The 27,852-nt window shown below is 47.9% G+C and overlaps 1 protein-coding gene across 1 annotated transcript in view; it reads right to left on the minus strand.

Moving 5' to 3' along the window:
• The window catches only part of LOC140403630 (NFU1 iron-sulfur cluster scaffold homolog, mitochondrial-like), a 47,972-nt gene that overhangs the window by 10,321 nt on the left and 9,799 nt on the right, over positions 1-27,852 (minus strand). The window contains exons 2-3 of the mRNA XM_072491759.1: positions 25,167-25,276; positions 8,971-9,106 (exon numbers count right to left, since the gene is read on the minus strand). Coding sequence (XP_072347860.1) covers positions 8,971-9,106; positions 25,167-25,276 — 246 coding nt within the window. The remainder of the gene's footprint in view (positions 1-8,970; positions 9,107-25,166; positions 25,277-27,852) is intronic.

The following is a 27,852-nucleotide window of genomic DNA, read 5'->3' on the forward strand; positions in this document are numbered from 1 at the left end:
TTAGGTTATAAACTGCAGCTTTGGCCACATGTGATTTTTATTTGGAAGGAAAGATTAATCATTGTGACAAAGCACAAACGCCTGCTGAGAATTGAACAACATTAGTGTGCGAGCACACAGGGTGCTCGGGCTTTCGTGCATTGCGATATGCAGCTCGACGGCGCAGACATGTGCGATGAATGTAGGAAATTGTTGTTGGAGATATTGTATTAAAAATAGTTGTGGTGATATTTTTGTATATCCTGGTTTAACATACAGGCAGGCGGTGTGTCTGCAAAAGATGCAATTAAGATGTCGTAAAAGGCTTCCGGGTGTGGCGATGACCAGCTAAGTCGCACGTTTCGGCACCTCCCGTTGAAACTGACTTTTGGGCTCTTATTAGGAGCCCCAACGGCAATTTTTAACGGCCAAAGTCAGTGTGCGGTGAAATAGGAGGGAATCCCCCCGGATAAATATGGATAAAGGAGAGGATAGCGGCCGGATTGCAGTGGATCCACTGGAGCAGCGGCAAGGAAGGGAAGCTCGAAGCAAGATGGCGTTGGAAGGTGGCCGTTTGGTATGGGGCCCGGAGCAACAAGAGTTCCTGCGGCGCTGTGTGGAAGAGCTGAAGAAGGAGGTGTCAGCCCCGATGCTACAGGCGATTGAAGGGCTAAAGGAGGCGCAGAGGACCCAGGAGTTGGAGCTTCGGGTCGTGAAGGCAAAGGCTGCGGAGAATGAGGATGAAATACAGGGCCTGGTGGTAAAGACAGAGATGCACGAGGCACAGTACAAAAGGTGTGTGGAGAGGTTGGAAGCCCTGGAGAATAACTCGAGGAGGAAGAATTTAAGAGTCTTGGGTCTTCCCGAAGGCACAGAGGGGGCGGACATCGGGGCATATGTGAGCACGATGCTTCACTCGCTAATGGGATCGGAGGCCCCGACGGGCCCCTTTGGAGGTGGAGGGAGCTTATCGAGTTCTGGTGCGAAGACCTAAGGCAGGAGAAATACCTCGAGCCATAGTGGTGAGGTTTCACCGCTACAATGACAGAGAGATGGTTCTAAGATGGGCGAAGAAAACTCGGAGCTGCAGATGGGAGAACGCGGTGATCCACGTATACCAGGATTGGAGTGCGGAGGTGGCGAGAAGGAGGGCAAGTTTCAACCGGGCCAAGGTGGTGCTCCATAAAATGGTTAAATTTGGAATGTTGCAGCCGACGAGACTGTGGGTCACACACCAAGGGAAGCACCACTACTTTGAGACGGCAGAAGAGGCGTGGACATTCATTGTGGACGAGAAGCTGGAATAGTCTGGCGAGAGAAAAAGCTTCTGTTATAAAGTGGTGGGGTGATTATGTGGGACGAGGAAAGGGAAGGGGGGGGGGGGGGGGATTTTTTCAATTTTGTAACTTTTCTCTTTTCCCCTCGTGTGGGGTGGGGTAGGGGGGGGGGTGGGGGGAGTATGGGGAACTGTGGGCGCCGGTGGGAAGGAAAGGAGAAGGAGAAGGGAACTGCGCCATCAGGGGCGGGGTCGAGTGGGAAACGCGGGCTTTGCTCCCGTGCTATGGTAATTGTGGCGGGAACGGGGACGCAGGAAGGAGGGGGCCTCGCACAATGAGGGGCCGAGGACAAACGGGGGAAGCTGAGGTCAGCCAGAGTTTGCTGACTTCTGGGAGCAACATGGGGGGTGCAACTACGCTAGAAAGGGATCTAGCGGAGGGGGGGGGGGTTGTTAACTGGGTTGCTGCTGCTAAGGGGAAGGGGGAGCTGTTATGGGGCGGGGTGGTCGGGACGGGAGAGCACCGTCGGTGGGATATACGGGTACGTGGGAACCGGGTGAGGAGCTGGGTTAGAAAAGGGGATGGCTAGTCGACATGAGGGGGGGGGGGGTAAAGAGCCCCCCAACCCGGTTGATCACGTGGAACGTGAGAGGGCTGAATGGGCCGATTACACGGGTACTCCCATCCCAAAGAACTTAAAGGCAGATGTGGTCATGTTGCAGGAGACGCACCTGAAACTGGCAGATCAGGTTAGACGACGTAAAGGATGGGTGGGGCAGGTGTTCCATTCAGGCTTAGATGCAAAGAATAGGGGGGTGGCTATTTTAGTGGGGAAACGGGTACTGTTTGAGGCAAAGACCATAGTGGCGGACAGTGGGGGTAGATACGTGATGGTGAGTGGCAGATTGCAAGGGGAGGCGGTGGTTCTGGTGAACGTATACGCCCCGAACTGGGATGATGTAAACTTCATGAAGCGTATGCTGGGGCGTATCCCGGACCTGGAGGCGGGAAAGCTGGTAATGGGGGGAGACTTCAATATGGTGCTTGATCCAGGGCTGGACTGGTCTAGGTCTAAGACCGGGAGGAGGCCGGCAGCGGCCAAGGTGCTTAAGGACTTCATGGAGCAGATGGGAGGAGTAGACCCCTGGAGATTTATTAGGCCTAGGAGTAAGGAGTTTTCATTTTTCTCCCATGTTCACAAGGTGTATTCACGGATAGACTTTTTTGTCCTGGGAAGGGCACTGATTCCGAAGGTGACAGGGACGGAGTACATGGCCATAGCCATTTCGGACCACGCTCCACATTGGGTAGATCTGGAGGTAGGAGAGGAAAAGGAGCAGCACCCACTCTGGAGATTGGATGAGGGGGTATGTCTAAGGGTGAGGGGGTGTATCAAAAGGTACCTGGAGCTTAATGATAACGGAGAGGTCCAGGTGGGAGTGGTCTGGGAGGCGCTGAAGGTGGTGGTCAGAGGGGAACTGATATCCATAAGGGCCCATAAAGGGAAGCAAGAGAGCAAAGAAAGGGAGCGACTGTTGAGAGAACTTCTGAGGGTAGACAAGCAATATGCAGAGGCTCCGGAGGAGGGACTGTACAGGGAAAGACAAAGGCTACATATGGAATTTGACCTGCTGACCACGGGCAAGGCAGAAGCACAGTGGAGGAGGGCACAGGGAGTACAGTATGAGTATGGAGAGAAGGCGAGCCGGTTATTGGCCCAACAACTGAGGAAGAGGGGAGCGGCGAGGGAGATAGGTGGGGTGAGGGATGAGGAAGGTGAGATGGAACGGGGAGCGGAGAGGGTGAACGGGGTGTTTAAGGCATTCTACGAGAGGCTGTATAAGGCTCAGCCCCCGGAAGGGAAGGAGGGAATGATGCATTTCCTAGATCGGCTGGAATTCCCGAAGGTGGAGGAGCAGGAGAGGGCGGGACTGGGAGCACGGATTGAGGTGGAGGAGGTGGTAAAGGGGATTGGGAGCATGCAGGCAGGGAAGGCCCCGGGACCGGATGGGTTCCCGGTGGAATTTTATAGGAAATACATGGACCTACTGGCCCCGCTTTTGACGAGAACCTTTAATGAGGCCAGGGAAAGGGGGAAGTTGCCCCCGACTATGTCGGAGGCGACGATATCGTTACTCTTAAAGAAGGAAAAAGACCCGCTGCAGTGCGGGTCTTACAGGCCTATTTCCCTCCTGAACGTGGATGCTAAGCTCCTGGCCAAGGTGATGGCGACAAGGATAGAGGATTGTGTCCCGGGGGTGGTCCACGAGGATCAAACTAGGTTCGTTAAGGGGAGACAGCTGAACACGAATATACGGAGGCTGCTAGGGGTGATGATGATGCCCCTGCCGGAGGGGGAGGCGGAGATAGTGGTGGCGATGGACGCTGAGAAAGCATTTGACAGAGTGGAGTGGGACTACCTATGGGAAGTGTTGAAGAGATTTGGTTTTGGAGAGGGGTTTATTGGATGGGTACAGCTGCTATATAGGACCCCGGTGGCAAGTGTGATCACGAACAGGCAGAGGTCCGACTACTTCAGTCTTTATAGAGGGACAAGACAGGGGTGTCCCCGGTCTCCGTTACTGTAAGCATTGGCAATTGAGCCACTGGCCATAGCACTGAGGGGCTCTAGGAAGTGGAGGGGAGTACTCAGGGGAGGAGAAGAACACCGGGTATCATCGTATGCAGATGATCTATTGCTGTATGTTGCGGACCCAGTGGAGGGGATGCCTGAGATAATGTGGACACTCAGGGAGTTTGGGGAATTTTCGGGGTACAAATTGAATATGGGGAAGAGTGAGTTGTTTGTGGTGCATCCGGGGGAGCAGAGCAGGGGAATAGATGACTTACCGCTGAGGAAGGTAACAAGAGATTTCCGGTACTTAGGGATCCAGATAGCCAGGAACTGGGGAACCCTACATAGGCTTAATTTAACACGATTGGTGGAACAGATGGAGAAGGATTTTAAGAGATGGGACATGGTGTCCCTGTCACTGGTGGGCAGGGTGCAGGCGGTCAAAATGGTAGTCCTCCCGAGATTTCTTTTTGTGTTCCAGTGACTCCAGTGATGGTTACGAGGGCTATTTTCAAAAAGATTGAGAAGAGTGTTATGAGCTTTGTGTGGGCTGGGAAGACCCCGAGAGTGAGGAGGGGGTTTTTGCAGCGTAGCAGGGATAGGGGGGGACTGGCACTGCCGAGCTTAAGTGATTATTATTGGGCCGCCAATATCTCAATGGTGTGTAAGTGGATGGGAGAAGGGGAGGGAGCGGCGTGGAAGAGACTGGAAATGGCGTCCTGTAAAGGAACCAGCCTACAAGCATTGGCGACGGGGCCGTTGCCATTCTCCCCGAAGAAATACACAAGTCCAGTGGTGGTGGCAACGCTGAAAATTTGGGGGCAGTGGAGACGGCATAAGGGGAGATGGCATAAGGGAATGACGGGTGCCTTGGTGCGGTCCCCGATAAGGAATAATCATAGGTTTGTCCCGGGGAGAATAGGTGGGGGATTTAGAACATGGCAGAGAGCAGGGATTGTGCAACTGAAGGATCTGTTCCTAGACGGGACGTTTGCGAGTCTGGGAGGGCTGACGGAAAAATACGGGTTGCCCCAGGGGAATGCATTTCGGTATATGCAATTGAGGGCTTTTGTGAGGCAAGAGGTGAGGGAATTTCCGCAGCTCCCGAAGCAGGAGATTCAGGATAGAGTGATTTCGGGGACATGGGTGGGGGATGGTAGGGTGTCAGATATATACAGGGAAATGAGAGACGAGGGGGAGATCATGGTGGATGAGCTGAAGGGAAAATGGGAAGAAGAGCTGGGGGAAGAGATCGAAGAGGGGCTGTGGGCAGATGCCCTACGCAGGGTAAACTCTTCGTCCTCGTGTGCCAGGCTTAGCCTGATACAATTCAAGGTCTTGCACAGGGCGCACATGACCGGAGCAAGGCTCAGTAAATTTTCCGGGGTAGAGGATAGGTGCGGGAGATGCGCGAGAAGCCCAGCGTACCACACCCACATGTTTTGGTCATGCTCGGCACTGCATGGGTTCTGGGTGGGGGTGGCAAATGTGCTTTCGAAGGTGGTGGGGATCCGGGTCGAGCCAAGCTGGGGGTTGGATATATTCGGGGTTGCAGAAGAGCCGGGAGTGCAGGAGGCGAGAGAGGCTGATGTTTTGGCCTTTGCGTCCCTAGTAGCCCGGCGAAGGATATTGTTAATGTGGAAGGAAGCTAAACCCCCGGGCGTGGAGGCCTGGATAAACGACATGGCAGGGTTTATAAAACTGGAACGGATAAAGTTCGCACTAAGAGGTTCGGCTCAAGGGTTCACCAGGCGGTGGCAACCGTTCATTGACTACCTCGCAGGGCGAAAAAGGAACTGGGAAAGTAGCAGCAGCAACCCGGGGGGCGGGGAGGGCTCGGGTGGGTCCTCAGGGGTGTTTTTGTATGGATATTTTTACTTGGATATGTATATTGGCTTGTTTGATTTTATTATTTGGGAGTTAATATTTTGTTATGGCAGTTGCCATTTAGTTTATATATTATTTATTTATTAAAATCAGTCACTATTATTTATATTGTTTTATTGTTGTAAAAGGGAAAAATTTTTGTACTGTTTTGTTTGGCCGAAAAAAATTTGAATAAAATATATATTTTTTTAAAAATGTCGTAAAAGTGTCAGGGGGCCTGGCCCTTCCAAACCTGATGTATTATTATTGGGTGGCTAATGTGGAGAAGGTGCGGGGCTGGAGTAGGGAGGAGGGAGGCTTTGTGGGTGAGGATGGAGGCAGGCTCTTGTAAGGGGTCGGGGTTGCAGGTGCTGGCATTGGCACCGCTCCCATTTGCCCCAGGGAAATATTCGGGGAGTCCAATGGTGGTCGCCACGGTGAAAATATGGAGGCAATTCCGGCAGCACTTTAGGTTATGGGCGGAGTCAAATTTGATGCCGATCTGAGGGAACCATGGGTGTGAGCCAGCGAGGATTGATGCTGGGTTTCGGGAATGAGAGGAGCTCGGGGTGATAGAAATGAAGGACCTATTTCTAGAAGGGCGGTTTGCGAGTTTGGGGAGAAGTTTGGGATCCCGCAGTGGGAGGTTTTCAGGTATATGCAGGTGTGGGATTTCATGCAAAATGTCTTTTATACTTTTCCGGTGGCACCACCCTCCTCTTGTTGGAGGCGGTGCTGTTGATGATTGGCTGGGGGGAGGAGAGGTCATCTGGGGGATCTATGGGAGGATTTTGGAGGAGGATATAGTGTCTCTGGAGGGGGTTAAGGCCAAGTGGGAGGAGGAGTTAGGGATGGCGCTGGAGGAGGGGTTGTGAAGCGTTGCGGAGGGTGAATGCCTCAACATCGTGTTCGAGGCTGGGGTTGATACAGCTAAAGGTAGTACATAGAGCGCACCCGATGAAGTGGAGGATGAGCCGGTTGTTTGAAGACGTGGAGTGTACTTGTGAGCCGTGTGGGAGTAAAATATTTTCAAAAACTGGTTGTAAAAGTGGGATAATCATTGATTATAACCATTTAATTGTTTACTTATATAGGGCTAATGGACTTTTGTTTATAGAAATAAGGTTCCCTGGGGTTTAGGTAATTGACGGGTTGTGTTTAGCCTTAGTAAGTTGGTCATAAGACAGTTAGTGGGATAGATTGAGGAGGCAGGTCTCTAGCAAGCAGCTTTGCTTTTAGTCTGCCAAAGACAGAAGGACTTGCAACTTATGTCTGAAAGGGTTTCTCTTTTGCTGAAAGCAACTCTCTATACAGCGGACAGCAAGTATCTTTGCGTTTGCTAACTTTATTTACACGTGGCTTTTGACCTGTAATGGGCTTTGCTTAATTGGAGATAGAAAAGTTCCAAGTAAGAAGTTAAACTGTTTCCTTATATTGTTAAAAATTGTGTAACTGTTAATTGTAAGCTATTTTCTGTGATGTTAATGCAATTGGTTCTGAGTTAAGAATAAAGTCGGTTTTAATATTTTTTTTAATCCCTTGTTTGTCAGTGGAATTACTCCTCGGGGTGAAGTATGCCTTCCTCACGGTTGGGGTTGCTTGTCCAGTTTCCTGACACACATTGGGGGCTGATCCGGTATCCTAACACTGTAAATTCTTTTACAATTTGTGTGCAGCAAGGCCTGTACTTGCTCCTGTAAAAACTATGATTAGGCATCATTCTTTACACCATAAAATAGTTTAAAATCTTGTAATACAGAGCTTACATGGGCTTTTTAATAACAGAACAGTACCAGGCTCTTTAGATGCCAAACTGCTTGAGGTTATTCCTTACAGTGAGAAGACTATCTGCTGCAGTTTTAAATTATATACAGGTCTTCCTCCAAGTGAGAAGCCTGTTATTTCGAAGGGTGATGAGGTAGCATTGTCAGAAAAGTATCTGGATGTTCTGGAAGAAACTTTGAGAGATTCCAGGTACTCCAGACGATGTACAAAAATACACGTGCACATACCACCTACATTTTAACCCAGAGATCCACGACCCACTTCCAAGACTAACGTCCACAATATGCACCAGCTGTGGATCAGTGGCAGAACCCTTTGTTACGAAACTCCGCTGATGTTATGTGCTAGAGTGTTCCAACCTGAAACACTGGTTTTGTGTGGTGTATTGTTTTCTTTGGTAATAGCTTACAATGAACTGTTACACAATTCTTTGGACATTAGTGAGGAATGTCTGCGGAAACAGCGAGAACTCAAACCTCTCTTTCATTAAACAACAACAGAAGTATTTATTAAAGTAGAAGAAAGATAATGAAACACCACAAAGAACAATCTTATACTTTGGCACATTAACAGTAAGCGCTTAGTCCCTCAAAAACTGGAAACCCAAAAGCATCTGTTCATCCCATAACCCTAAATTTTATTGAAACCCTCCATCTCCCAAATAATAACCATAATCTATTGGTCAAATCTAGCCAGTGACCATCACACCCTATGGTCTAAGTGACCAGGACTTGGGAATGGTCTTTGGTTCAGCGCAGAAAACAAATTTTTGTGCAACCTGTCTTTTGCTTTCAACATTTCATCTCTAGCTACCCCTCTTTCACTCTCGCTGTTGCTTCTTCAGCACCTCGTCTGTGACTAGCCTGCTTCCTGGCTCACAGCATACGGACTACTAAATGTATCAATTGTAAAGGACATCTGTTCCCTATTCTTTCCTTTCTCTTAGATGCTGCCCAGATATGGTTGACAAAATACCTGCCAGTTTGATTTTGCATGTGCAAAAAGCAATACATTCACCTTAGTAGCATCCTACCGTTTTGTGACACCATGCTTTGTAGTTCAGAAGGTTGTGGGTACAAATCCCACTCCAGAAACGTGCCACTTCAGTGTGGCACTGAGCTGCATTGTTGAATGGTCACCTTTTGGATGAGAGATTAAACCATGTCTGCCCTTCACAGCTAGAGGTTAAAGATTCCACAAGTAATTCCATGAAGAAGAAGCCTTCCCGGTTTGCTGGCCAATCTTTCATCTTCAACTGATATTAAGTGGTCATTCATATCATCGCTGTTTGAGGGACCTTGCTGTGTGAAAATTGGCTGCTGCGTTTCCTATACTACAATGGTGACTTAAACTTCAAATGCACTTAATTGACTGTTAACTGGTTTCGGACGTCATGAGGTGGTAACAGGGACCAGAACAATGCACGTCTTTCTTGGTATAACCATATGCTACATCTTACGACCTGACCTAGCTTAAACTTGTACTTACTTGGCTAAAGGTGAGAAATGAGCTGCATTGACGTTTGGAAAATCCATGGTTCCCGATGCTATAATTTGACGACCAGCGAGAAACTTCACACTGTTAGGGTTTGGTGTGTCCTGGGTCTGTATCGCCATGAATCGTGCTATAAAGAAAATATTGTATTTCAGAAAGTGCTACATCATTGCTACATTCTGCCAAAGTCTCCTAGACATTGACGCGGTGTTAGAAACAATTAACAGAAAACGTTGGACAACCTCAGCCGATCTGACCGCATCTGTGAAGAGAGAAGGGAACTAATGTTTCGAATCTGGATGGCTCTGTCACAGTTGGGAGAGAACTGGAAATAGGATGATTTAAACTGTTGATGGGGGTGCATGGAACAGTGGGGCTAGATAAAGGGCCAGCGATAGGTTGAGATTGACAAAGGTGCCATGGGGGTAATGAGGGTACCCCATAAAGAGGTCAGAATGTGTCAATGACAGAACAGCGGTAAGCAGCGAGTTGAAAGATTACTTGGAATAGGGAATAGATGGCCCAAGTGGAGTGGGGTGAGGGGATAAGAGGGGAGACAGTGGTGAGGGAAAATCGGATCAATGGAAGAAATGGAAATAAATTTATAGAAATGAAAATGGGGTGATGGTGGAGGACAGCGTTCACAATCTGAAGTTGTTGAACTCAGTGTTAAGTCCGGAAGGTTGGAACGCGCCTCATCGGAAGATGAAGTGCTGTTCATCCAGCGTGCACTGGTTTTTCGGGCAGTATTAGTTAGTCCTGGTCAGGAGTGGACGGAAATGGTACAGTCTTCACTGACGTGCAACATAAAGGTGGTTTTGGCTCCTCAGCATTACCCAATTTTAATTATCCATTCTGTTGGATAATGAAGATTCCACTGTTTGGCACGTTGCAAGACCTTGTTGGCAACCTCAGAACGGCCATTCGACAACTTTTAGGGGAAAGGAAAACTTGCACTGTTGCAGCTGTCCTGAGGCCTGGATATTAAAGAAAATTTGATCCACTGGGCTACATTTGGCCTGTTTCAATGTTTCAAGTTCCTTTACCTTGGCAACAGGAGAAAAGAGAAAAAAACTTTGCAACTCAGTTTTTCACATGATGTAGCTCATCAGAGCTTTGCAAAGAGTAACCTGTTGGCACCATTGCACTGTGCGAACCAGCCATCTCTCTACAAAGGGAAGAGTCAAAAATGACCCGGACAAAGGTTCCCTCCAAAGAGGCAGGGTACAATCATGGCTTGCCAGTTGGATTACTTCTTTTTATCGTAGATGTACAAAGTACTCAGTAAAAATGCATTTAATGGTTCAAGATATCCCCAACTTGATGTAGCACAGAAGCAGAGCAAGAACATTTAGTCGAGATGTTGTACGGCTAGATGGGGCAGTTTCACTCGTTTGTTTCTGGTTTTGTGGGACTTTGCACTGTTGCAGCCAATGCTAATTTTGCAATACCCAATGTCAATGCTGTCTGCAGCTGGGCCAACCATCAAATATTGTCGTTTGGAAGGAAAGATGATCAAGAACTTGCTTCATGTGGCACCTTTGAAGACCTCAGGACATCCTTTCAGCCCACAAAGCACTTCTGAGCTGTAGTCAATGTTGAAATTCAGGGCAGCCAATTTATACACAGCAGAGTTCCACAAACAGCAATGAAATGAATGACAGGTCAATCCTTTTAGTAATGTTGGCCACGGTATCAGGTGAGCTCCCTACCCTTAAGTCATGTGATCGTTAATGTATACCTGAAGCAACAAAATACTTGAATAACCACTGACCATGGTGCACTCCATCGGCGCAGCAGCTGATAGTCAGCTTGAATTACAGGCTCAGGTCTTCAAGAGTTTGGCACAGCCCTACATAAGAGGAGAATTCATGACCAACTAAGCTATTTAAAAATGTGTTCTTCGCATGTGGGCATCATGCATTTTCTATCTCTTGAATAGTTGGCGGTGAGCCACCTGCTGGTCGCGTAGGCACACCCACAGTGCTGTCAGGAGATCCAGAACTCAAAGCCAGGCACAGTGAAGGAATGGCATTGGAGCTGGAAGTCAGGATGCTGTGTTAATTGCAATAGCATGGCCCAACAAACAGCAAATTAATGAACTATAGTTTGTGTAAGAAGGTGTGGATTGGGGAAATAGTGGCCAGGACACCAGGAGGACCACCTATGCATCTCTAAACAGCATCACTGAATTTTCTATGGACAATGCAGCACTCCCTCAGGCATGTACAGGTGCTACACTTATGACTGTTAATGTTAATGTTGAAGAACCCATGACCCACCATTAATACCACCCAAAATATATTTTTTTAAACTGCTGTTTGTGAAGCATTATTAATGCAGAACAGAGGTCATGTTCATCGAATCATAGAAACCCTACAGTGCAGGAGTAGGCCATTCAGCCCACCGAATCTACACTGACCCTCCGAAAAAGAGCACGCTACCTCGGCCATATGCCCCACCCTATCCCCATAACCCCCCCCCCCTAACCTTTGGACAATAAGGGTCAATTTATCATGGCCAGTCCACTGAAACTGCACATCTTTGGACCGTGGGAGGAAACCGGGTTAACCTGAGAAAACCCAGGTGGACACGGGGAGAACGTGCAAACTCCACACAGGCAGTCGCCCAAGGCCGGAATCGAACGCGGGTCCCTGGCGCCGTGAGGCAGCAGCGCTAACCACTGTGCTGGCCTTTTTCCAATTTCACCATCTGCTGTGGTGGGATTCGCACTCAGGTCCCAAAGCATTACACTGGGTCTCTGGATTGCCAGTCCAGAGACAATATCACTACACCTACCAGCAAGCTGGTAGACAGTTTCGTAGGCTACAGACTGATTTTAAAGGAGTTACAATCCTTTGCTTCAGCCGCAATCAATAGGTACACTTCATCTGCTATTCAAACAAAACATGGGACAGGCGAGTTGGGACAGAGAGCCCGATCAGCACCTTGCTTTCTTTCCCCTGCCAGTAAACAATTGCTCAAAGTATAGATTATGTTACATGTCACTTCATGGAGTGGTAACTGTCCCCCTACACTTTTCACTGCTAATATTGATCAGAGCATGTCTTAGAACTTGGGCAGTTCTGCAGCTCATCTATCTCACATTGAAAGCAATTTAAAATATTAATTGCAGCCAAGCCTGTTACTTGCACGCTGACAGCTAATAATTGGAGAACAGCACAAAGAAATGCATTTGGTCGCTTTTTCACGTGAGCAATGTTTGCATACAACTTCACTTTTTGAGTCTGTCTTGCACCTCAGCAGATCATTTTCTTCACAAAAAAAATCAGTAAGCTATTCATAAAGAGAAAAACTGCCCAGCTAAAATAAACCAGACATTTCATTATGATAAAAATAACTAAATCAAAATGAAGGCATTACCTGTATGGGTGAGTGGTCAATATTGCACACAATGGGAATTTATGAAAGATAAGCTTCCCCTGCCATCTAGTGGCTGCAAATACAGCTTCCGATCGACACATAATAAAATAGAATTGTATGGAACATCAGGTGGCATGACTTGCACATTCACACAATTTATTTTAAACATAAAATATAAGGAATTGAAGGGGAAAAATGCAGTAGAATCGTAGAATCCTTGCATTGCAGGAGGCCATTCGGCCCATTGAGTTTGTTCCGAACTCTGAAAGAGCACTGTACCCAGGCCCATTCCTCCGCCCTATCACCCGTTACCCCACCTACTTAAGGGGCGATTTAGCATGGCCAGTCCACTTAACCTGCTCATCTCCGGACTGTGGGAGGAAACCGGAGCACCCAAAAGAAACAGACATGGGGAGAGCATGCAAACTCCACACAGACAGTCACCCGAGGCCGGAATCGAACTCGGGCCCCTGGCGCTGTGAGGCAGCAGTGCTAACCGCTGCGCCAGTCTGCCGCCCATGTCGGTCGGTGCCTGTCAACAATTAGTCAGGATATCATCCTACACAGACACAGGATTGCCACGCTACAGCGGGAACAACACAATCAGTCACTTTACACATTCTTGCACACCAAGTCGTTAGACTCTGCACTACTGCCCGCGGATGATCTAGCTGGACTGTAACTTTGACGATGGCACTTTGATGAATGTTTGAGCACACATGAATATGAGCTTGGTGAAAGAATTAAGTTGTTTTTAAGCTCTGAAGCACCTCTGATGCAAACTGACACCCTTTCACTGAACAGAAATTTACTCCATCAGCGAGCATGGCTGTGATGTATGATAAGTTGCTTTAGGAAAGACAAGATCCTTAACACATTGACAGAAATATCACACACCACTGAAAAAGTAATAAGAGGAATGCATGTCGCTGATTAGTCAGGATATCACCTTGTACAGACACAGCACTGCTACGCTACAGCGGAACAACAAAATCAGTCAAAATCAATTAAAACTAACACACTTGACTGTTGTACGGAGGCTCCCATTGAATCTCAACCAAGGGCATCATTCATGCTTTCAAAGGGTAAATGCTAACTAATGAATATGCAAATGAAAAATAATGTTCTTTTAAATATCCACTGGCATTTTGCTGCCATTTGGACTAACATGGTAACATGCACATGACAGCTCAATAGCAAAGGCTGTGTGCTGAGTAACACCAATGTCAGGTACCATGACAGGCTGTCAATAAACCTCATCAGTAATTTAACTCTCTTTGAAAGTTTTCATTAAGGCTTGATGTTTACAAAGATAAATGAGGTTTTCGAGAGACGTTGCCCATTTACAGCCAACGGGATGAGAGTCTGTACAGCCTACACTTCATTACAGCAATCTTCAATTTAGACCGTATTAAATGATCCACAATAGGCCAAGGCAGGGAGGCAAATCTACTTAAAGGTAGCTGGCACATCAGTGGTAGCTAACCAGATAGATTTTGTAAACACTCCAACATCACTACATTTTTTTTTCTTCTCTTATTCCCCCCCCCCCATTAAGGGGAAATTTAGCTTGGCCAATCCACCTAACCTGCACATCTTTGGGTTGTGTGTGTGTGTGTGTGTGTTGGGGGGGGGGGGGGGGAGACCCACGCAGACAGGGGGAGAATGTACAAACTCCACGCGGACAGTGACCCAGGGCCGGGATCAAACCCGGGTCCTCGGCGCCTGAGGCAGCAGTGCTAACCACTGTGCCACCGTGCCGTCCTGAATATCACTAGATTAAGAAGCAATTATTGCTCTCTACGTTATGTTGAGAATAAGCTCCAAATAGCAGTGACACTTGAGTAAATCTTTTCTTCGCAATCCAAGGAAATACCAAATGATTCTTGGACACAAAGTAGCAGTTTCTCATCAGAATAAAATGATGTGAACATATTTAATATATCGGTCTTGTGCACATATATACATGGTATAAAAGTCACGTGTCGCACTTCAAGACATAGTGAAACATTTGTTACTTCCGAGTGACAAAATATCACAGCCAGAATACAGTGTCATCGGAACTGTTTTTTTTCCTCAACAACAGCTAAAGTCCCCTACCCTACACTCTAGTAGAAGAGCAATAGATGTTTCCAAAACAGAATGTTGGAAAAACTTAGCAGGCCTGGCAGCATCTGGAGGGAGAGAGAGAAGCAGAGTTAACGTTTCGAGTCTGTTGAGCTTTGTCAGAACTGGGGTGGAAAATCTGTTGGATATTATACTGTAGCTGGAAGAGATTGAAACAAAAGTGTAGCAATCTTAAGAACAAGAGACAGATGATCAGGTGCAGGGGGCGAGGGAGAGGCCCATATCACTATTGAACACGGATGTGAAAGTGTTGGCTAAGCTGTTGGCGGGGAGAATGGAGGATTGTGTTCCGGGGGTGGTTGCAGAAGATCAAACAGGCTTTGTAAAGGGCAAGCAGCTCGCAAGTAATACAAGGTGGTTGTTGAATGTGGTGATGAATCCGTCGAGAGCTCTGGTACCAGAGGTGGTGGTGTCCATGGACGCGGAGAAAGCATTTGATTGGGTGGAGTGGCGGTACTTGTTCGAAGTTTTGGGAAGGTTTGGGTTTGGGCCAAGATTTGTGGCATGGGTGCAGTTGCTGTATGTGGCGCCAAGAGCGAGGGTGAGGACGAATGATATGAGCTCACAAAGCTTTGACTTACACAGGGGTACGAGGCAGGGGTGCCCGCTGTCGCCGCTGCTGTTTGCGCTGGCCACAGAACCATTGGCGATGGCTCTCAGGAGGTCTGCAGAGTGGCAGGGGATAATGAGGGGATAGAGGGAGCATCGGGTGTTGTTCTATGCCGATTACCCCCTGCTGTATGTTTCGGATCTGTTGGAGAGTATGGGAAGGATTATGGGCCTGTTGGGGAGGTTTGGAGGGTTCTCAGGATACAAGCTGAATGTAGGGAAAAGCGAGGTATTCCCGGTGAATGAGCTGGCACAGTGGGCTAATTTAGGGGGGATGCCATTTACGGTAGCGAGGGATAGGTTTAAGTACTTGGGGATTCAGGTAGCGAGGGAATGGACGGGGCTCCATAAGTGGAACTTAACAAAGCTGGTGGAGGAGGCCAGGGAGGATCTTAAGAGGTGGGATACATTGCACTTAACTTTGGCGGGGAGGGTCCAAGTGATGAAAATAAATATTCTGCCGAGGTTCTTGTTTATCTTTCAGGCACTCCCGATCTTTATACCAAAGGCTTTTTTTCGGAAAGTGGACACAATCATCTCTGACTTTGTATGGGCGGGGAAGGTACCGAGGGTGGGGAGGACCCTACTACAGAGGCAGAAGGTGTGTGGGGGGGGGGGGGGGGGGGGGGGGGGGGGGTGGCGTTGCCAAACTTGCTTCATTATTATTGGGCGGCGAATGTGGACAAGATGCGGCGATGGTGGGAAGGAGAAGGGGTAGAGTGGGTTAGGATGGAGAAGGAGTCTTGTAAGGGGTCTAGTTTGAGGGCTATGGTGACGGCAGCATTGCCAATGGCTCCAAGTAGGTATTCAGGGAGCCCAGTGGTGTGGTCCACGGTGAAGATATGGAATCAGCTGAGGAGACATTTTAGGGTGAAAAGAATGTCGGTGCTAACGCCGCTGTGCGAGAATCATGGGTTTGAGCCGGGGTGGGGGGGGGGGGGGGGGGGGGGCGCGGCTAGTGTATGCAGGAGGTGGAGGGAAGTGGGGCTGGTCAAGGTGAGGGATTTTGTATTTGGAGGAAGTGTTTGCCAGTCTGGAGGAGCTAAGGGAGAGGGTACAGCTGCCGAGGGGTACTGAGTTCAGGTATCTACAGGTTAGGGACTTTGCACGAAAGGGATGGAAGGGGTTCCCTAGATTGCTGGGATACACCCTGCAGGAGCGACTGCTGCTCCGGATGTGGGAGGGGAAGGAAGAATTGGGGATATATATAAGTGGTTGGGGGAGCAGGGAAGCGAGCGGGTGTGAAGAACAAGATGATCATGGAGTTGGGAATGGGGATCGATTGGGGTGTATGGAGTGAGGCACTGCGAAGGGTAAACGGGACCTCCTGTTGTGCAAGGATGAACCTGATACAGTTTAAGGTGGTGCACAGGGTGCATGTGACTCGGGCGAGAATGAGTGGGTTCTTTCAGGGGGTAGCTGATGAGTGTGAGAGGTGTGGGCGGGGGCCAGCGAATCATGCGCACGTGTTTTGGGGTTGTGAAAAATTGGAAAGATTCTGGGCGGGAGTGTCCGCGGTCTTAGCCAGGATAGTGGAGGAGGGAGTGGATCTGGACCCTTTGATGGCGATATTTGGGGTTTCAGAGAAGCCGGAGCTCATGGAGAGGAGGAAGGCCGATGCCTTGGCCTTCGCCTCTCTGATTGCACAGCGACAAATTTTGCTGGAGTGGCAGTCGGAATCGCCACCGGAGGTAGCAGCATGGTTGGGTGACCTGTACGACTTCCTGCGGTTAGAGAAGATAAAGTATGAGTTAAGGGGCTCAGCAGGGGAGTTTGAGAAAAGGTGGGGAGTGTTTGTGACCGTGTTTGAGGGGCTGTTCGCTGCGGGGCGGGGAGAGTGAAAAAGTTGGAAAATCTGTACAAACTGTATAGTTGATTGTTGGGAAGAATGTTTCCCGGGGTGTTTATTTGCTGTAATCTACTTTTGATACAAGTTTGAATAAAACGCGTTTTTAAAAAAAACATTGATACACTTCTGCAGTATACAGCAGATCGCCATCAAAAACAGGAATCTCGATTCCCACCCCCAACCCCAGCTCCTGGCCAAGGTGGCTTCAGGTCAACTGAAGCAACAGCAACTCCAAAGATGTCCAAAGATGTGCAGGTTAGGTGGATTGGCCATGCTAAATTGCCCTTAGTGTCCAAAATTCCCGTAGTGTTGGGTGGGGTTACTGTGTTATGGGGATAGGGTGGAGGTGTGGACTTGGGTAGGGTGCTCTTTCCAAGAGCCGGTGCAGACTCTATGGGCCGAATGGCCTCCTTCTGCACTGTTGATTCTATGATTCTTTGACTCCAACTGTCAGGCGCCCTGGTCTGTGTGACTGAGCAAAATAAAGGAGTACGTGCATAAATGCCTCTCAAAGTAGTAGTTCTGAGAATCATCCTTTCTTAAGTTACAGAATTCAATTAATGTCCCCTCACCATATTTGAACAGTAATGCTTAAAACATCTGTTGATGACATAATTAAGGAAGGCATTGTCTGGAAACAGTCCCCGAGACTTTTGGTTCAACTATCCCAGGATGTGTTTACGCTGTGTGTTTCTCACTGAGAAGCAGTGATTTGCTTTGTCCTGATGTTAAGCCTTGCAGTCTAATATGGAAGCTGCTTCGAGACAGCATTGTAAATAAAGGAAAGCCACTTCCTTTGAACCTTCGGCAGTGCAGGTCAAAATGGAACCAAATCGAAATTACAAAATCAGGAGATACACATTGCATCTTAAGTGTTACGTTTGGGCCTCGAGGGGTTTGGGGGAGGAGAAACCTCAGAAACCCAGAAGCACGATGGCGCAGTGGTTAGCACAGCTGCCTCATAGCCCCAGGAACCCGGGTTCAATTCCGGCCTCCAGTGACTGTCTGTGTGGAGTTTTCACTTCCTCCCCATGTCTGCTCCGGTTTCCTCCCACAGTCCAAAGATGTCAAGGTTAGGTGGATTGGCCATGATCAATTGCCCCTTAGTGTTCGAAGGCGTGTGGGTACAGGGATAGGACGGGAGAGTGGGACTAGGAAGGATGCCCTGAGGGTCGGTGCAGACCCGATGGGCCGAATGGCCTCCTTCTGCACTGTGGGGATTCTATGGGGTAAAGTGAGGAAATAGGAATACTGGTCCATTTGCTTCTGGGAATTGGTGGAACAGGACTGAGAAGGGACTCCCTTGGAAAGAAAACTAAGCTGGAGGCAAGTTCTTGAAGAAAATAACTGGAGAACGGGCCACGGATCCTTGCTGGAAAATTTCTTCATGGGCACATTTCTGCACACTCCAACTCATCATGTTTGTTTCGTGATGTGCTTTGCATTTCTGTGTCAATCTACTCTTACCATTGGATTTTGTTCTATAGCAGTCCTGCTCCTATCCTTCAGTATTCTCCCTGTCCCGTTTCGTTGATTTAGTTGTTGTGCTGCCCTTTTTCCAGCCCCTGGTGGTTCGTTTTGTACATTGCACCAGCAGCCCCCAGCCGCACTGCAAAGTTCTGCATGTGAATAACCCCCTCCCCTGTTGCCGTTGACTGATCTTCTTTTGCTTCACACAACAGTTTAGTTTCCAAAGAATGCTCGTAATGCAAAGGTCGGCGAGTGCATCATGTGTTGGTAGCAGTTTAAAAATGATGTGCTGATAAAATCCAAGGGAGCGCAGTCACTGAACTCAGAGACAGAAAGCAGCAACAAGACATAATAGCAGAGGGATAAAATGTGCATGGGAGCCGGAAGACATGGGGCTCGCGAAAGTGATGGGAAACAGTTACTGATGGGCGTGGGGGGGGGGGAGGAACATGGCAGACGCAAAGAAAGACAGCAGCCTACAAAGATCAGAAACAGGCATAGGAAGTATGTTTGCATCGGAGTGAGACTTAAAACTGAAATGGGGGTAAAAGGGCAGGAGCAGAGATAGCAGTACAGGCCAAATGAACACAAGTTTAAAATCTCAAAAATTTAAGTTGAAAGAAAAATGAATATTGCAACTACAGCACCACCCAGAAAAGTGGACGTGGAAGACACGAGGGTGGGTGGACATAAAGGAAAGTATAATTGTTAAATATGGAAGATTGCGAAGTTAAGTGTAACTCAGGCTGGACAGAGCATTGAGAAAGTGAGACAGCAGAAATTGCATGTAGATGCAAGGCTTAATGTGTAAACACAAATGCTCATGTATACACTCACACATCTCCTTTGGCTGTGTCCCTGGGTTAAAGGCGCAGTCAAGTGTAACTGACAGATAGGACGTGGGCTGCTTGTAGGGACCCCTCCCCCACCACCCCTCTGTATTCAGAACAAATTGGAACAACAACTGAGCCAGCACGTCCTAGTTCCTTTAGCGCCGGAGCTGGAGCGGGATGTTCATAATGTATTTTGATGTGGAGCTCAGATGTTGTGGCTGAGTGAATCAGTCAGCCCTGAACCATGTCCGATGGCCATCTGGTAAAGTGTGAGTCACCCGGAGGCTCAATGATAACAAGAATTGCAGGTCTATCATGAAGAGTTTGGTGGAGAAACAAATCATAATCTTGTAAGTAGCTGAGGAACAAAAGGTTTCAGGGAAGAATAAGTGCCTGAAAGTACCTATGCAAATGCACAATATGCCTGAATTCTTAGACCACCTCTGGGCAACGCCACAGAAAAATGTACTTGCACGTACAAACCATGAAAATAAAATCAAGACAAAATTAATACTCAAGTTGACCAATTCAAAACCAAATGACTTTGTACATTTAGAAGCTCCATTATAGGTTTGGGGCATGTGGTATGGAAATAAGCGTTTTCTTGTCCGAGTACGCTAAAGGTTTTATGTCATCGCTTTTCCACGTGTCTGCTGATTTAGAGGTGGGAGCCAAAAATTCTCAAATTTCAGTAATTCCTCTGCATGCTTCATCTCAGCCTGCACAATCTAACTCCAATAACACAGAGTTGTGTGAATACGAATGGCAACTGACAGTCAAACAACGTTTCACTCCAGGTTTCACAAAACCCCAAGTTTATTAAAACTCTTATTCGTAAAATGCAGGCGCAAGTCGTCAATGTGCCATATTATAAACTCAGCAATCGATTAATTGCCTCTTGCCCTTGAAAAGTACAATGCTTCAAATCACTGAGTGAACAGCAGAATGTAAGACCTGCAGGCGGTGAATGTTTGCTGTCATCTAGTACCAGCTATTGGTGTTTTTTTAAAAACATGAGATTACAAATGCAGAAAAAGGAACGCGAAATTTAGTTGAATGCAAGATCGCTACCTATAGCACAAAGTTATATGCAGATTCTGCATGATATGTTGTGCAAAGATGTGGCTCAAGCAAAAAAATACAGTGCTAGTTCTGTAACTAAGTTAGTCCATTGACTTCTGAGAACATACTTGTGTGTGTGTGTATTTGGGTGGGGGGGTCCCCCAAAAATGCACTACAGAATCCTTCTCAGAAGCCCAAAGTCAAGGGTTTGCATGGATGCCCAGGAGTGCTCATTCCCTATGGGCGACTGGCCTGTTCTAGACTTAAATCACAAATTTCAGATGGTTCTGGCTGTGTTACACAAATAGTTACCCAGAAAACATAAGAATAAAAACCTTGTCCAAATTCTGGGGACTCCCTCACCCCCCACTATCATCCACCACAGGACTTCCCCCACAACCCCCATCCCACAAAGAGCCCCCCATCCCACCACTGTATTCCCCCTCACCCTGACTCTTCACAAGATTCCCCCATACCCATCTTGACCTCCCTCCCTTACCCCACAGGCCTAGATTATGAGGGGCATGGACAGCTGTTCCCCTTAGTTGAAGGATCAGTCACGCGGGGAAGCAGATTCAAGATGAGGGGCAAGCAGGTTTAGAGGGGATGTGAGGAAAAATCTTTTCATCCAGAGGGCAGTGACGGTCTGGAATGCACCGCCTGGGAGGGTGACAGAGGCAGCTTGCCACATATCCTTTAAAAAGTAGCTGGATGGGGTGGCACGGTGGCAGTGGTTAACACTGTTGCCTCACGGCACCGAGGACCCGGGTTCGATCCTGGCCCCGGTCACTGTCCGTGTGGAGTTTGCACATTCTCCCCGTGTCTGCGTGGGTCTCAGTCCCACAACCCAAAGATGTGCAGGGTAGGCCAAAGGACGTCTTCTGCAATGTGTTTTTCTGTGATTCTTAAGGCTGAGTGCTTTCCCTGTATTAATTTGATGCGGGTTCCCGGACAGCAAAAAGGGGTAAATAATAAACATTTGCTACTGCTGTAATTGGATTAAAAAGATTGGTATTTGAGATTAACAATTGCAGTACTAAATTGCAAGATGACAGAAGATTGGCAAATAGGGCAGCATTTAAGGCAGTGGGCTACAAATAGCCTGTTGTGTTTATTCATGTTAGAGACCGCAATAAACTCTTTAGCTAGCTCTCAGGTCGCAATGTTGCAAGGATGTACTGTCCACATCCTCTCCCAAGCAAACTGCACTTTCTCCTATGCTATTCTTACAAATGCAGAACATACTGTACATAAGGCGTCTCTCTCGCACAACAAACCTGTGCCAGCATCTTGAAAGAGCAATCCAATTAGTCCCATTTACCCCCTCACTGCCCTTCTCAACTGCACTGCAAGATTTACCTCAAGTATTTATCAAAAGTGGTTATTAAATTTGCTTCCTCTACCATTTCTGGAAAGTACGTTTCAGATCACAATGCGCTGTGCAAAATACAATGCTCGTTGTCACTCTAGAATCATAGAATCAGGGGCGGCATGGTGGCGCAGTGGTTAACACTGCTGCCCCATGGTACCGAGGGCCCGGGTTCGATCCTGGCCCCGGTCACTGTCCGTGTGGAGTTTGCACATTCTCCCAGTGTCTGCGTGGGTCTCACCCCCACAAGCAAAAAGATGTGCAGGGTAGGTGGGCTGGCCATGCTAAATTGCCCCTTAATTGGGGAAAACAAATTAGAATCATAGAATCAAAACAGTGCAGAAGGAGGCCATTCAGTCCATCAAGTCTGCACCAACCCTCTGGAAGAGCACCCTACCTAGGCCCACTCCCCACCGTATCCCCGTAACACAATCGCCCCACCAAACTTTCTGGACACTAAGGGCAATTTAGCACGGCCAGTCCACCTAACCTGCACACCTTTGGACTGTGGGAGGAATCCGGAGCACCCGGAGGAAACCCATGCAGACGCGGAGAGAATGTGCAAACTCCGCACAGACAGTGACCCAAGGCTAGAATCGAACCCGGGACCCTAACGCTGTGAGGCAGCAGTGCTAACCACTGTGCCACCTTGTCGCCTAACCTTACTGGTTGTTGATCTGGCTGATATTCCCCAAACTTCCCTGTCCAGTTACCACCTGCTGTGGGGTACAGAAGCAGATTAAATGGTCGTGTCAGGGTCCGGTGTGCGGGTGTGAGAGAGAGGGGTGGGGGGGGCGGGGGGGGGTTGGATGATCGGACGGGGCCTTTCTGCAGGGGAAGTGGATTGTGCAGCTGGCCCACAGGTTATGTTGACAGCACACTGATTGCAGAAACCTCCTCAGGCAGCCAAGTGGATCCAGGGGTTAATTATGAAGGCACCTAACTACCGTATCCAACAGATCCTCATCTTGAGGAAGCTGCGGGATTCCCGAGATCTGGGAAACATGCCGGAGCAGTAATAGCTGCAGAAAAATGAGCCTCTCTGCGTCATTATCATACTTACCACTGTCACCCACTGCCTCTGGCCGAGTTGGCTGCTTGCTCGCCCGCTTTCCAGCTGCAGTTCAAACTAGATTGGAAGTGGGTTTGGGTTGGGAAGCAGGGTTTCTCTAACTTTAATCCCTAACCTGACACAAACCTGTCCATTTCTGTCAGCTGAATCATATGACCACACAGGCACTAGGTAGCGCGGTGAGCCAGCACACGGGTATCGGGCACAGCAGTGCAGATTAGAACACAGGTGGTGGGGAGTTGGAACGCTATCTTATTTACTGGTGGCATAACCAACGGGGGATGAACATTTTCATCCTCTGCTTGCAACTACACTCTGCCCTGGGAATGACAGCTCAGCTCAATAGTTGTGAGCCAAAAGAAAAATCCCAAATGTGGCATCAACATTGAATGAGAGTAGAACGATGGGTGAGAACAGAAATATCAAAATGCCACATCAGGGTTGTTGTCTCTACGTTGGGCCAAGTCAAGCTCCTGGGCAGGGTGGAAAGACTGCATCGAACCAGCTGAGGAATATGTCTGAAACTGAAAAACGTATGTATGGCCCAGCATGATAACACCTTATTTGACAAGTGTAAACTTTCACACCAAAAAGTACACATAGTATTTTAATACATTAGCATACATATCCTTTGTAGATTTGCACCTTAATGGCTTGCAGATTTACTGCTGTGTCACTAAATGTTTAAGTACATCAAACTACAGTAAAATGTAATTTTATAAATTGGTCTTAAGTCATAATGCCTTCGCAAGTGCAAGAGCAGTCACTTGCTCGACCCTCCAAGGAAGTCTAGACATAGACATAGAATTTACAGTGCAGAAGGAGGCATTTGGCCGATCGAGTCTGCACCGGCCCTTGGAAAGAGTACCCCACTTAAGCCCACACCTCCGCCCCATACCCGCAACCCAGCAACCCCACCCAACCCCTTTTGGACACTAAGGGCAATTTAGCGTGGCCAATCCACCTAACCTGCACGTCTTTGGACTGTGGGAGGAAACCGGAGCTCCTGGAGGAAACCCACGCAGACAGGGGGAGAACAAGTCTAGAAACACATGTGCAGATTCAGACACTGTGCAATGGACTTTCTCTTGTGATTTCACTGTCTACATGTCAATAACTCTGTTAAAATAATACTTTGACAGAGGACTAGAGAGCGTAGTGTATTAGACGGTGGCCCACGACCTCTGGAACCTAGGTTTAGATCCAATCGAGGCGAATGAGTTGAACCATCTCCCTTTCTTGCAAAAGCCTGAACAGATTTAGACAGTGTGATTACAGTTGCTTGTACAGCTATTAATTAGATATTAAAGAGAGGCAGGAGGATGGGAAATCTTACACCCTCACAAGAGAGGATTTCTCTTTTTTCACCAGGGAGCTGCAGTCAATGGCAGATGGATTTTTTTTTAAAGGGTTTGCATTTACGAAGCACCTGTCACAACCTCAGGGCGTCCCAAAGTACATCACAGCCAATGAACCACTTTGGAGGTGCAGTCACTATCGTAATGTCAGCTGCTAATGCAGCAAATAAGTTCAAAATACACACAGCAATTAAATGAATGACCAGGTAATAGAATTCAACAGAATTGGCTGAAATGTTGGCCAGGACACCAAAAGAATTCCGTAGAATCATAAAGTTCCTACAGTGCAGAAGGAGGCCATTCGGCCAATCAAGTCTGCACCAACCCTCTGAAAGGGCACCCTACCTAGGTCCACTCCCCTGCCCTATCCCTGTGACCCCCATCTAACCTGCACATCTTTGGACACTAAGGGGCAATTTGGTATGGCCAATCCACATTACCTGCACATCTTTGGGGTTCGCCATGGGATCTGTTACATCCAGCCAAGACAGAGCCTCAGTTTAATATCTTATCTGAAATATGGTACCTCTGACAGTGCAGCACTCCCTCGGTACTATACCCAAGCGGCAGCCTAGATTGTGTGCTCAAGTTCCTGGAATAGGACTTACAGCCACGTTCTCCTGACTCAGAGATGAGTGTGTCATCACTGAGACACGGTTGATGTGCTTGACTTGCGCGGTAAAACATCACAAGGTGCTCTGCAGCAACACAATTAGACAAAACAGACAAGTCACACAAAGAGATTTTAGAAAAGGTGCCCAACAGCCTGGTCAAAAAGGTAGGCATCAAGGACTGGCCTAAACGAGGAAGGGATAGTGAGTGGAGGGGTTTAGGAAAGAAATTTCAGAGCTCAGGCCTCGGCAGCTGAAGGCCGACAGATTCATTTGCTGAAGCTTCATGAATACTGGCATGGAATTGGGGGCAATTTATTTTAACATAGCTCTGCACCAGACACAGCTCAGCCAACACTTTGCGGCAACGCCTGCGCTGTCAAGAATAAACCATCACTGCTCGCCCCGTCTATGGCATGAAATCAACGATGGCACAGCAAACTTACCAGCAGTAAACCATGCTCCAGGTGGAATCCCAAACTTGTTTCTTTCTGCGCATTTCGAAGTTGAATTCAAGACGGGGTGAAGATTTCTCAGTGCGGTGGTGGTGAACAACCTGATGTTTAAAACAAACCAAATGAAATTGTGCACATTAGTCTGCGAATCATGCTTTAAACTTAGCATCATCACTGTTCAAACGCTGGGTTATGCCTCCAATCAACTCAGTGAAGAGTTCAGAATCGCAGAATAATACAACGCAGAAGTGCCCCTTCGTCGCGTCTGCACCAACACATGAAAAATACCATTCACCAGCACTTGGCCCATAGCCTTCAATGTTATGACGTGCCAAGTGTTCATCCAGATACTTTTTAAAGGATGTGAGTCAAACCTGCCTCTACCACCCTCCCAGGCAGTGCGTTCCAGACCATCACCACCCTCTGGGTAAAAAGGTTTTTCCTGAAATCCCCCCAAACCTCCTGCCCCTCACCTTGAACGTGCGTCCCCTCGTGACTGACCCTTCAACTAAGGGGAACAGCTGCTCCCTATCCACCCTGTCCACGTCCCTCATAATTTTGTACACCTCTCAGTCTTCTCTGCTCCAGAGAAAACAACCCAGGCCTGTCCAACCTCTAGTCATAACTTAAATGTTCCATCCCAGGCAACATCCAGGGGATGTCCCGGAGGACTGGAGAATAGCCAATGTTGTTCCTCTGTTTAAGAAGGGTAGCAAGGATAATCCAGGGAACTACAGGCCGGTGAGCCTTACTTCAGTGGTAGGGAAATTACTGGAGAGAATTCTTCGAGACAGGATCTACTCCCATTTGGAAGCAAATGGACGTATTAGTGAGAGGCAGCATGGTTTTGTGAAGGGGAGGTCGTGTCTCACTAACTTGACAAGAGTTTTTCGAGGAGGTCACTAAGATGATGGATGCAGGTAGGGCAGAGAATGTTGTCTATATAGACTTCAGTAAGGCCTTTGACAAGGTCCCTCATGGTAGACTAGTACAAAAGGTGAAGTCACACGGGATTAGGGGGGAGCTGGCAAGGTGGATACAGAACTGGCTAGGTCATAGAAGGCAGAGAGTAGCAATGGAAGGATGCTTTTCTAATTGGAGGGCTGTGACCAGTGGTGTTCCACAGGGATCAGTGCTGGGACCTTTGCTCTTTGTAGTATATATAAATGATTTGGAGGAAAATGTAACTGGTCTGATTAGTAAGTTTGCAAACGATACAAAGGTTGGTGGAATTGCGGATAGCGATGAGGACTGTCAGAGGATACAGCAGGATTTAGATTGTTTGGAGACTTGGGCGGAGAGATGGCAGGTGGAGTTTAATCCGGACAAATGTGAGGTAATGCATTTTGGAAGGTCTAATGCAGGTAGGGACTATACAGTGAATGGTAGAACCCTCAAGAGTATTGAAAGTCAAAGAGATCTAGGAGTACAGGTCCACAGGTCATTGAAAGGGGCAACACAGGTGGAGAAGGTAGTCAAGAAGGCATACGGCATGCTTGCCTTCATTGGCCGGGGCATTGAGTATAAGAATTGGCAAGTCATGTTGCAGCTGTATAGAACCTTAGTTAGGCCACACTTAGAGTATAGTGTTCAATTCTGGTCGCCACACTACCAGAAGGATGTGGAGGCTTTAGAGAGGGTGCAGAAGAGATTTACCAGAATGTTGCCTGGTATGGAGGGCATTAGCTATGAGGAGCGGTTGAATAAACTCGGTTTGTTCTCACTGGAACGAAGGATGTTGAGGGGAGACCTGATAGAGGTCTACAAAATTATGAGGGGCATAGACAGAGTGGATAGTCAGAGGCTTTTCCCCAGGGTAGAGGGGTCAATTACTAGGGGGCATAGGTTTCAGGTGAGAGGGGCAAGGTTTAGAGTAGATGTACGAGGCAAGTTTTTTACGCAGAGGGTAGTGGGTGCCTGGAACTCGCTACCGGAGGAGGTGGTGGAAGCAGGGACGATAGTGACATTTAAGGGGCATCTTGACAAATACATGAATAGGATGGGAATAGAGGGATACGGACCCAGGAAGTGTAGAAGATTGTAGTTTAGTCGGGCAGCATGGTCGGCACGGGCTTGGAGGGCCGAAGGGCCGGTTCCTGTGCTGTACATTTCTTTGTTCTTTGTTGAATCTCCTCTGCACCCCCTCCAGTGCAATCACATCCTTCCTATAATGTGGTGACCAGGATTACACACCGTACTCCAGCTGTGGCCTCACCAAAGTTCTGTACAACTCCAACATGACCTCCCTACCTTTGTAATCGATGCCTCGATTGATAAAGACAAGTGTCCCATATGCCTTTTTCACCACCCTATTAACCTGCCCTTCTGACTTCAGAGATCTATGGACAAACACGCCAAGGTCTCTTTGCTCCTTGGAACTTCCCAGTATCATGCCATTCATTGAATACTTCCTTGTCAAATTTCACCTTTCAAAGTTTATCACATCACACTTTTCAGATTTAAATTCCATCCGCCACTGATCTGCCCATTTGACCATCCCGTCTATATCTTCCTGTAACCCAACACATTCAACCTTACTGTTATAACCACCCGGCCAATCCTTGTGCCATCCACAAACTTACTGATCCTACCCCCCACATAGTCATTTATGTCGTTTACATAAAGGACGATTAATGGGGGGCCCGGCAGAGGTCACTGGACACTGGCTTTCGGTCAC

The sequence above is a fragment of the Scyliorhinus torazame genome, chromosome 28, assembly GCF_047496885.1.
Source record: "Scyliorhinus torazame isolate Kashiwa2021f chromosome 28, sScyTor2.1, whole genome shotgun sequence".
Classification (NCBI taxonomy): Eukaryota; Metazoa; Chordata; class Chondrichthyes; order Carcharhiniformes; family Scyliorhinidae; genus Scyliorhinus; species Scyliorhinus torazame.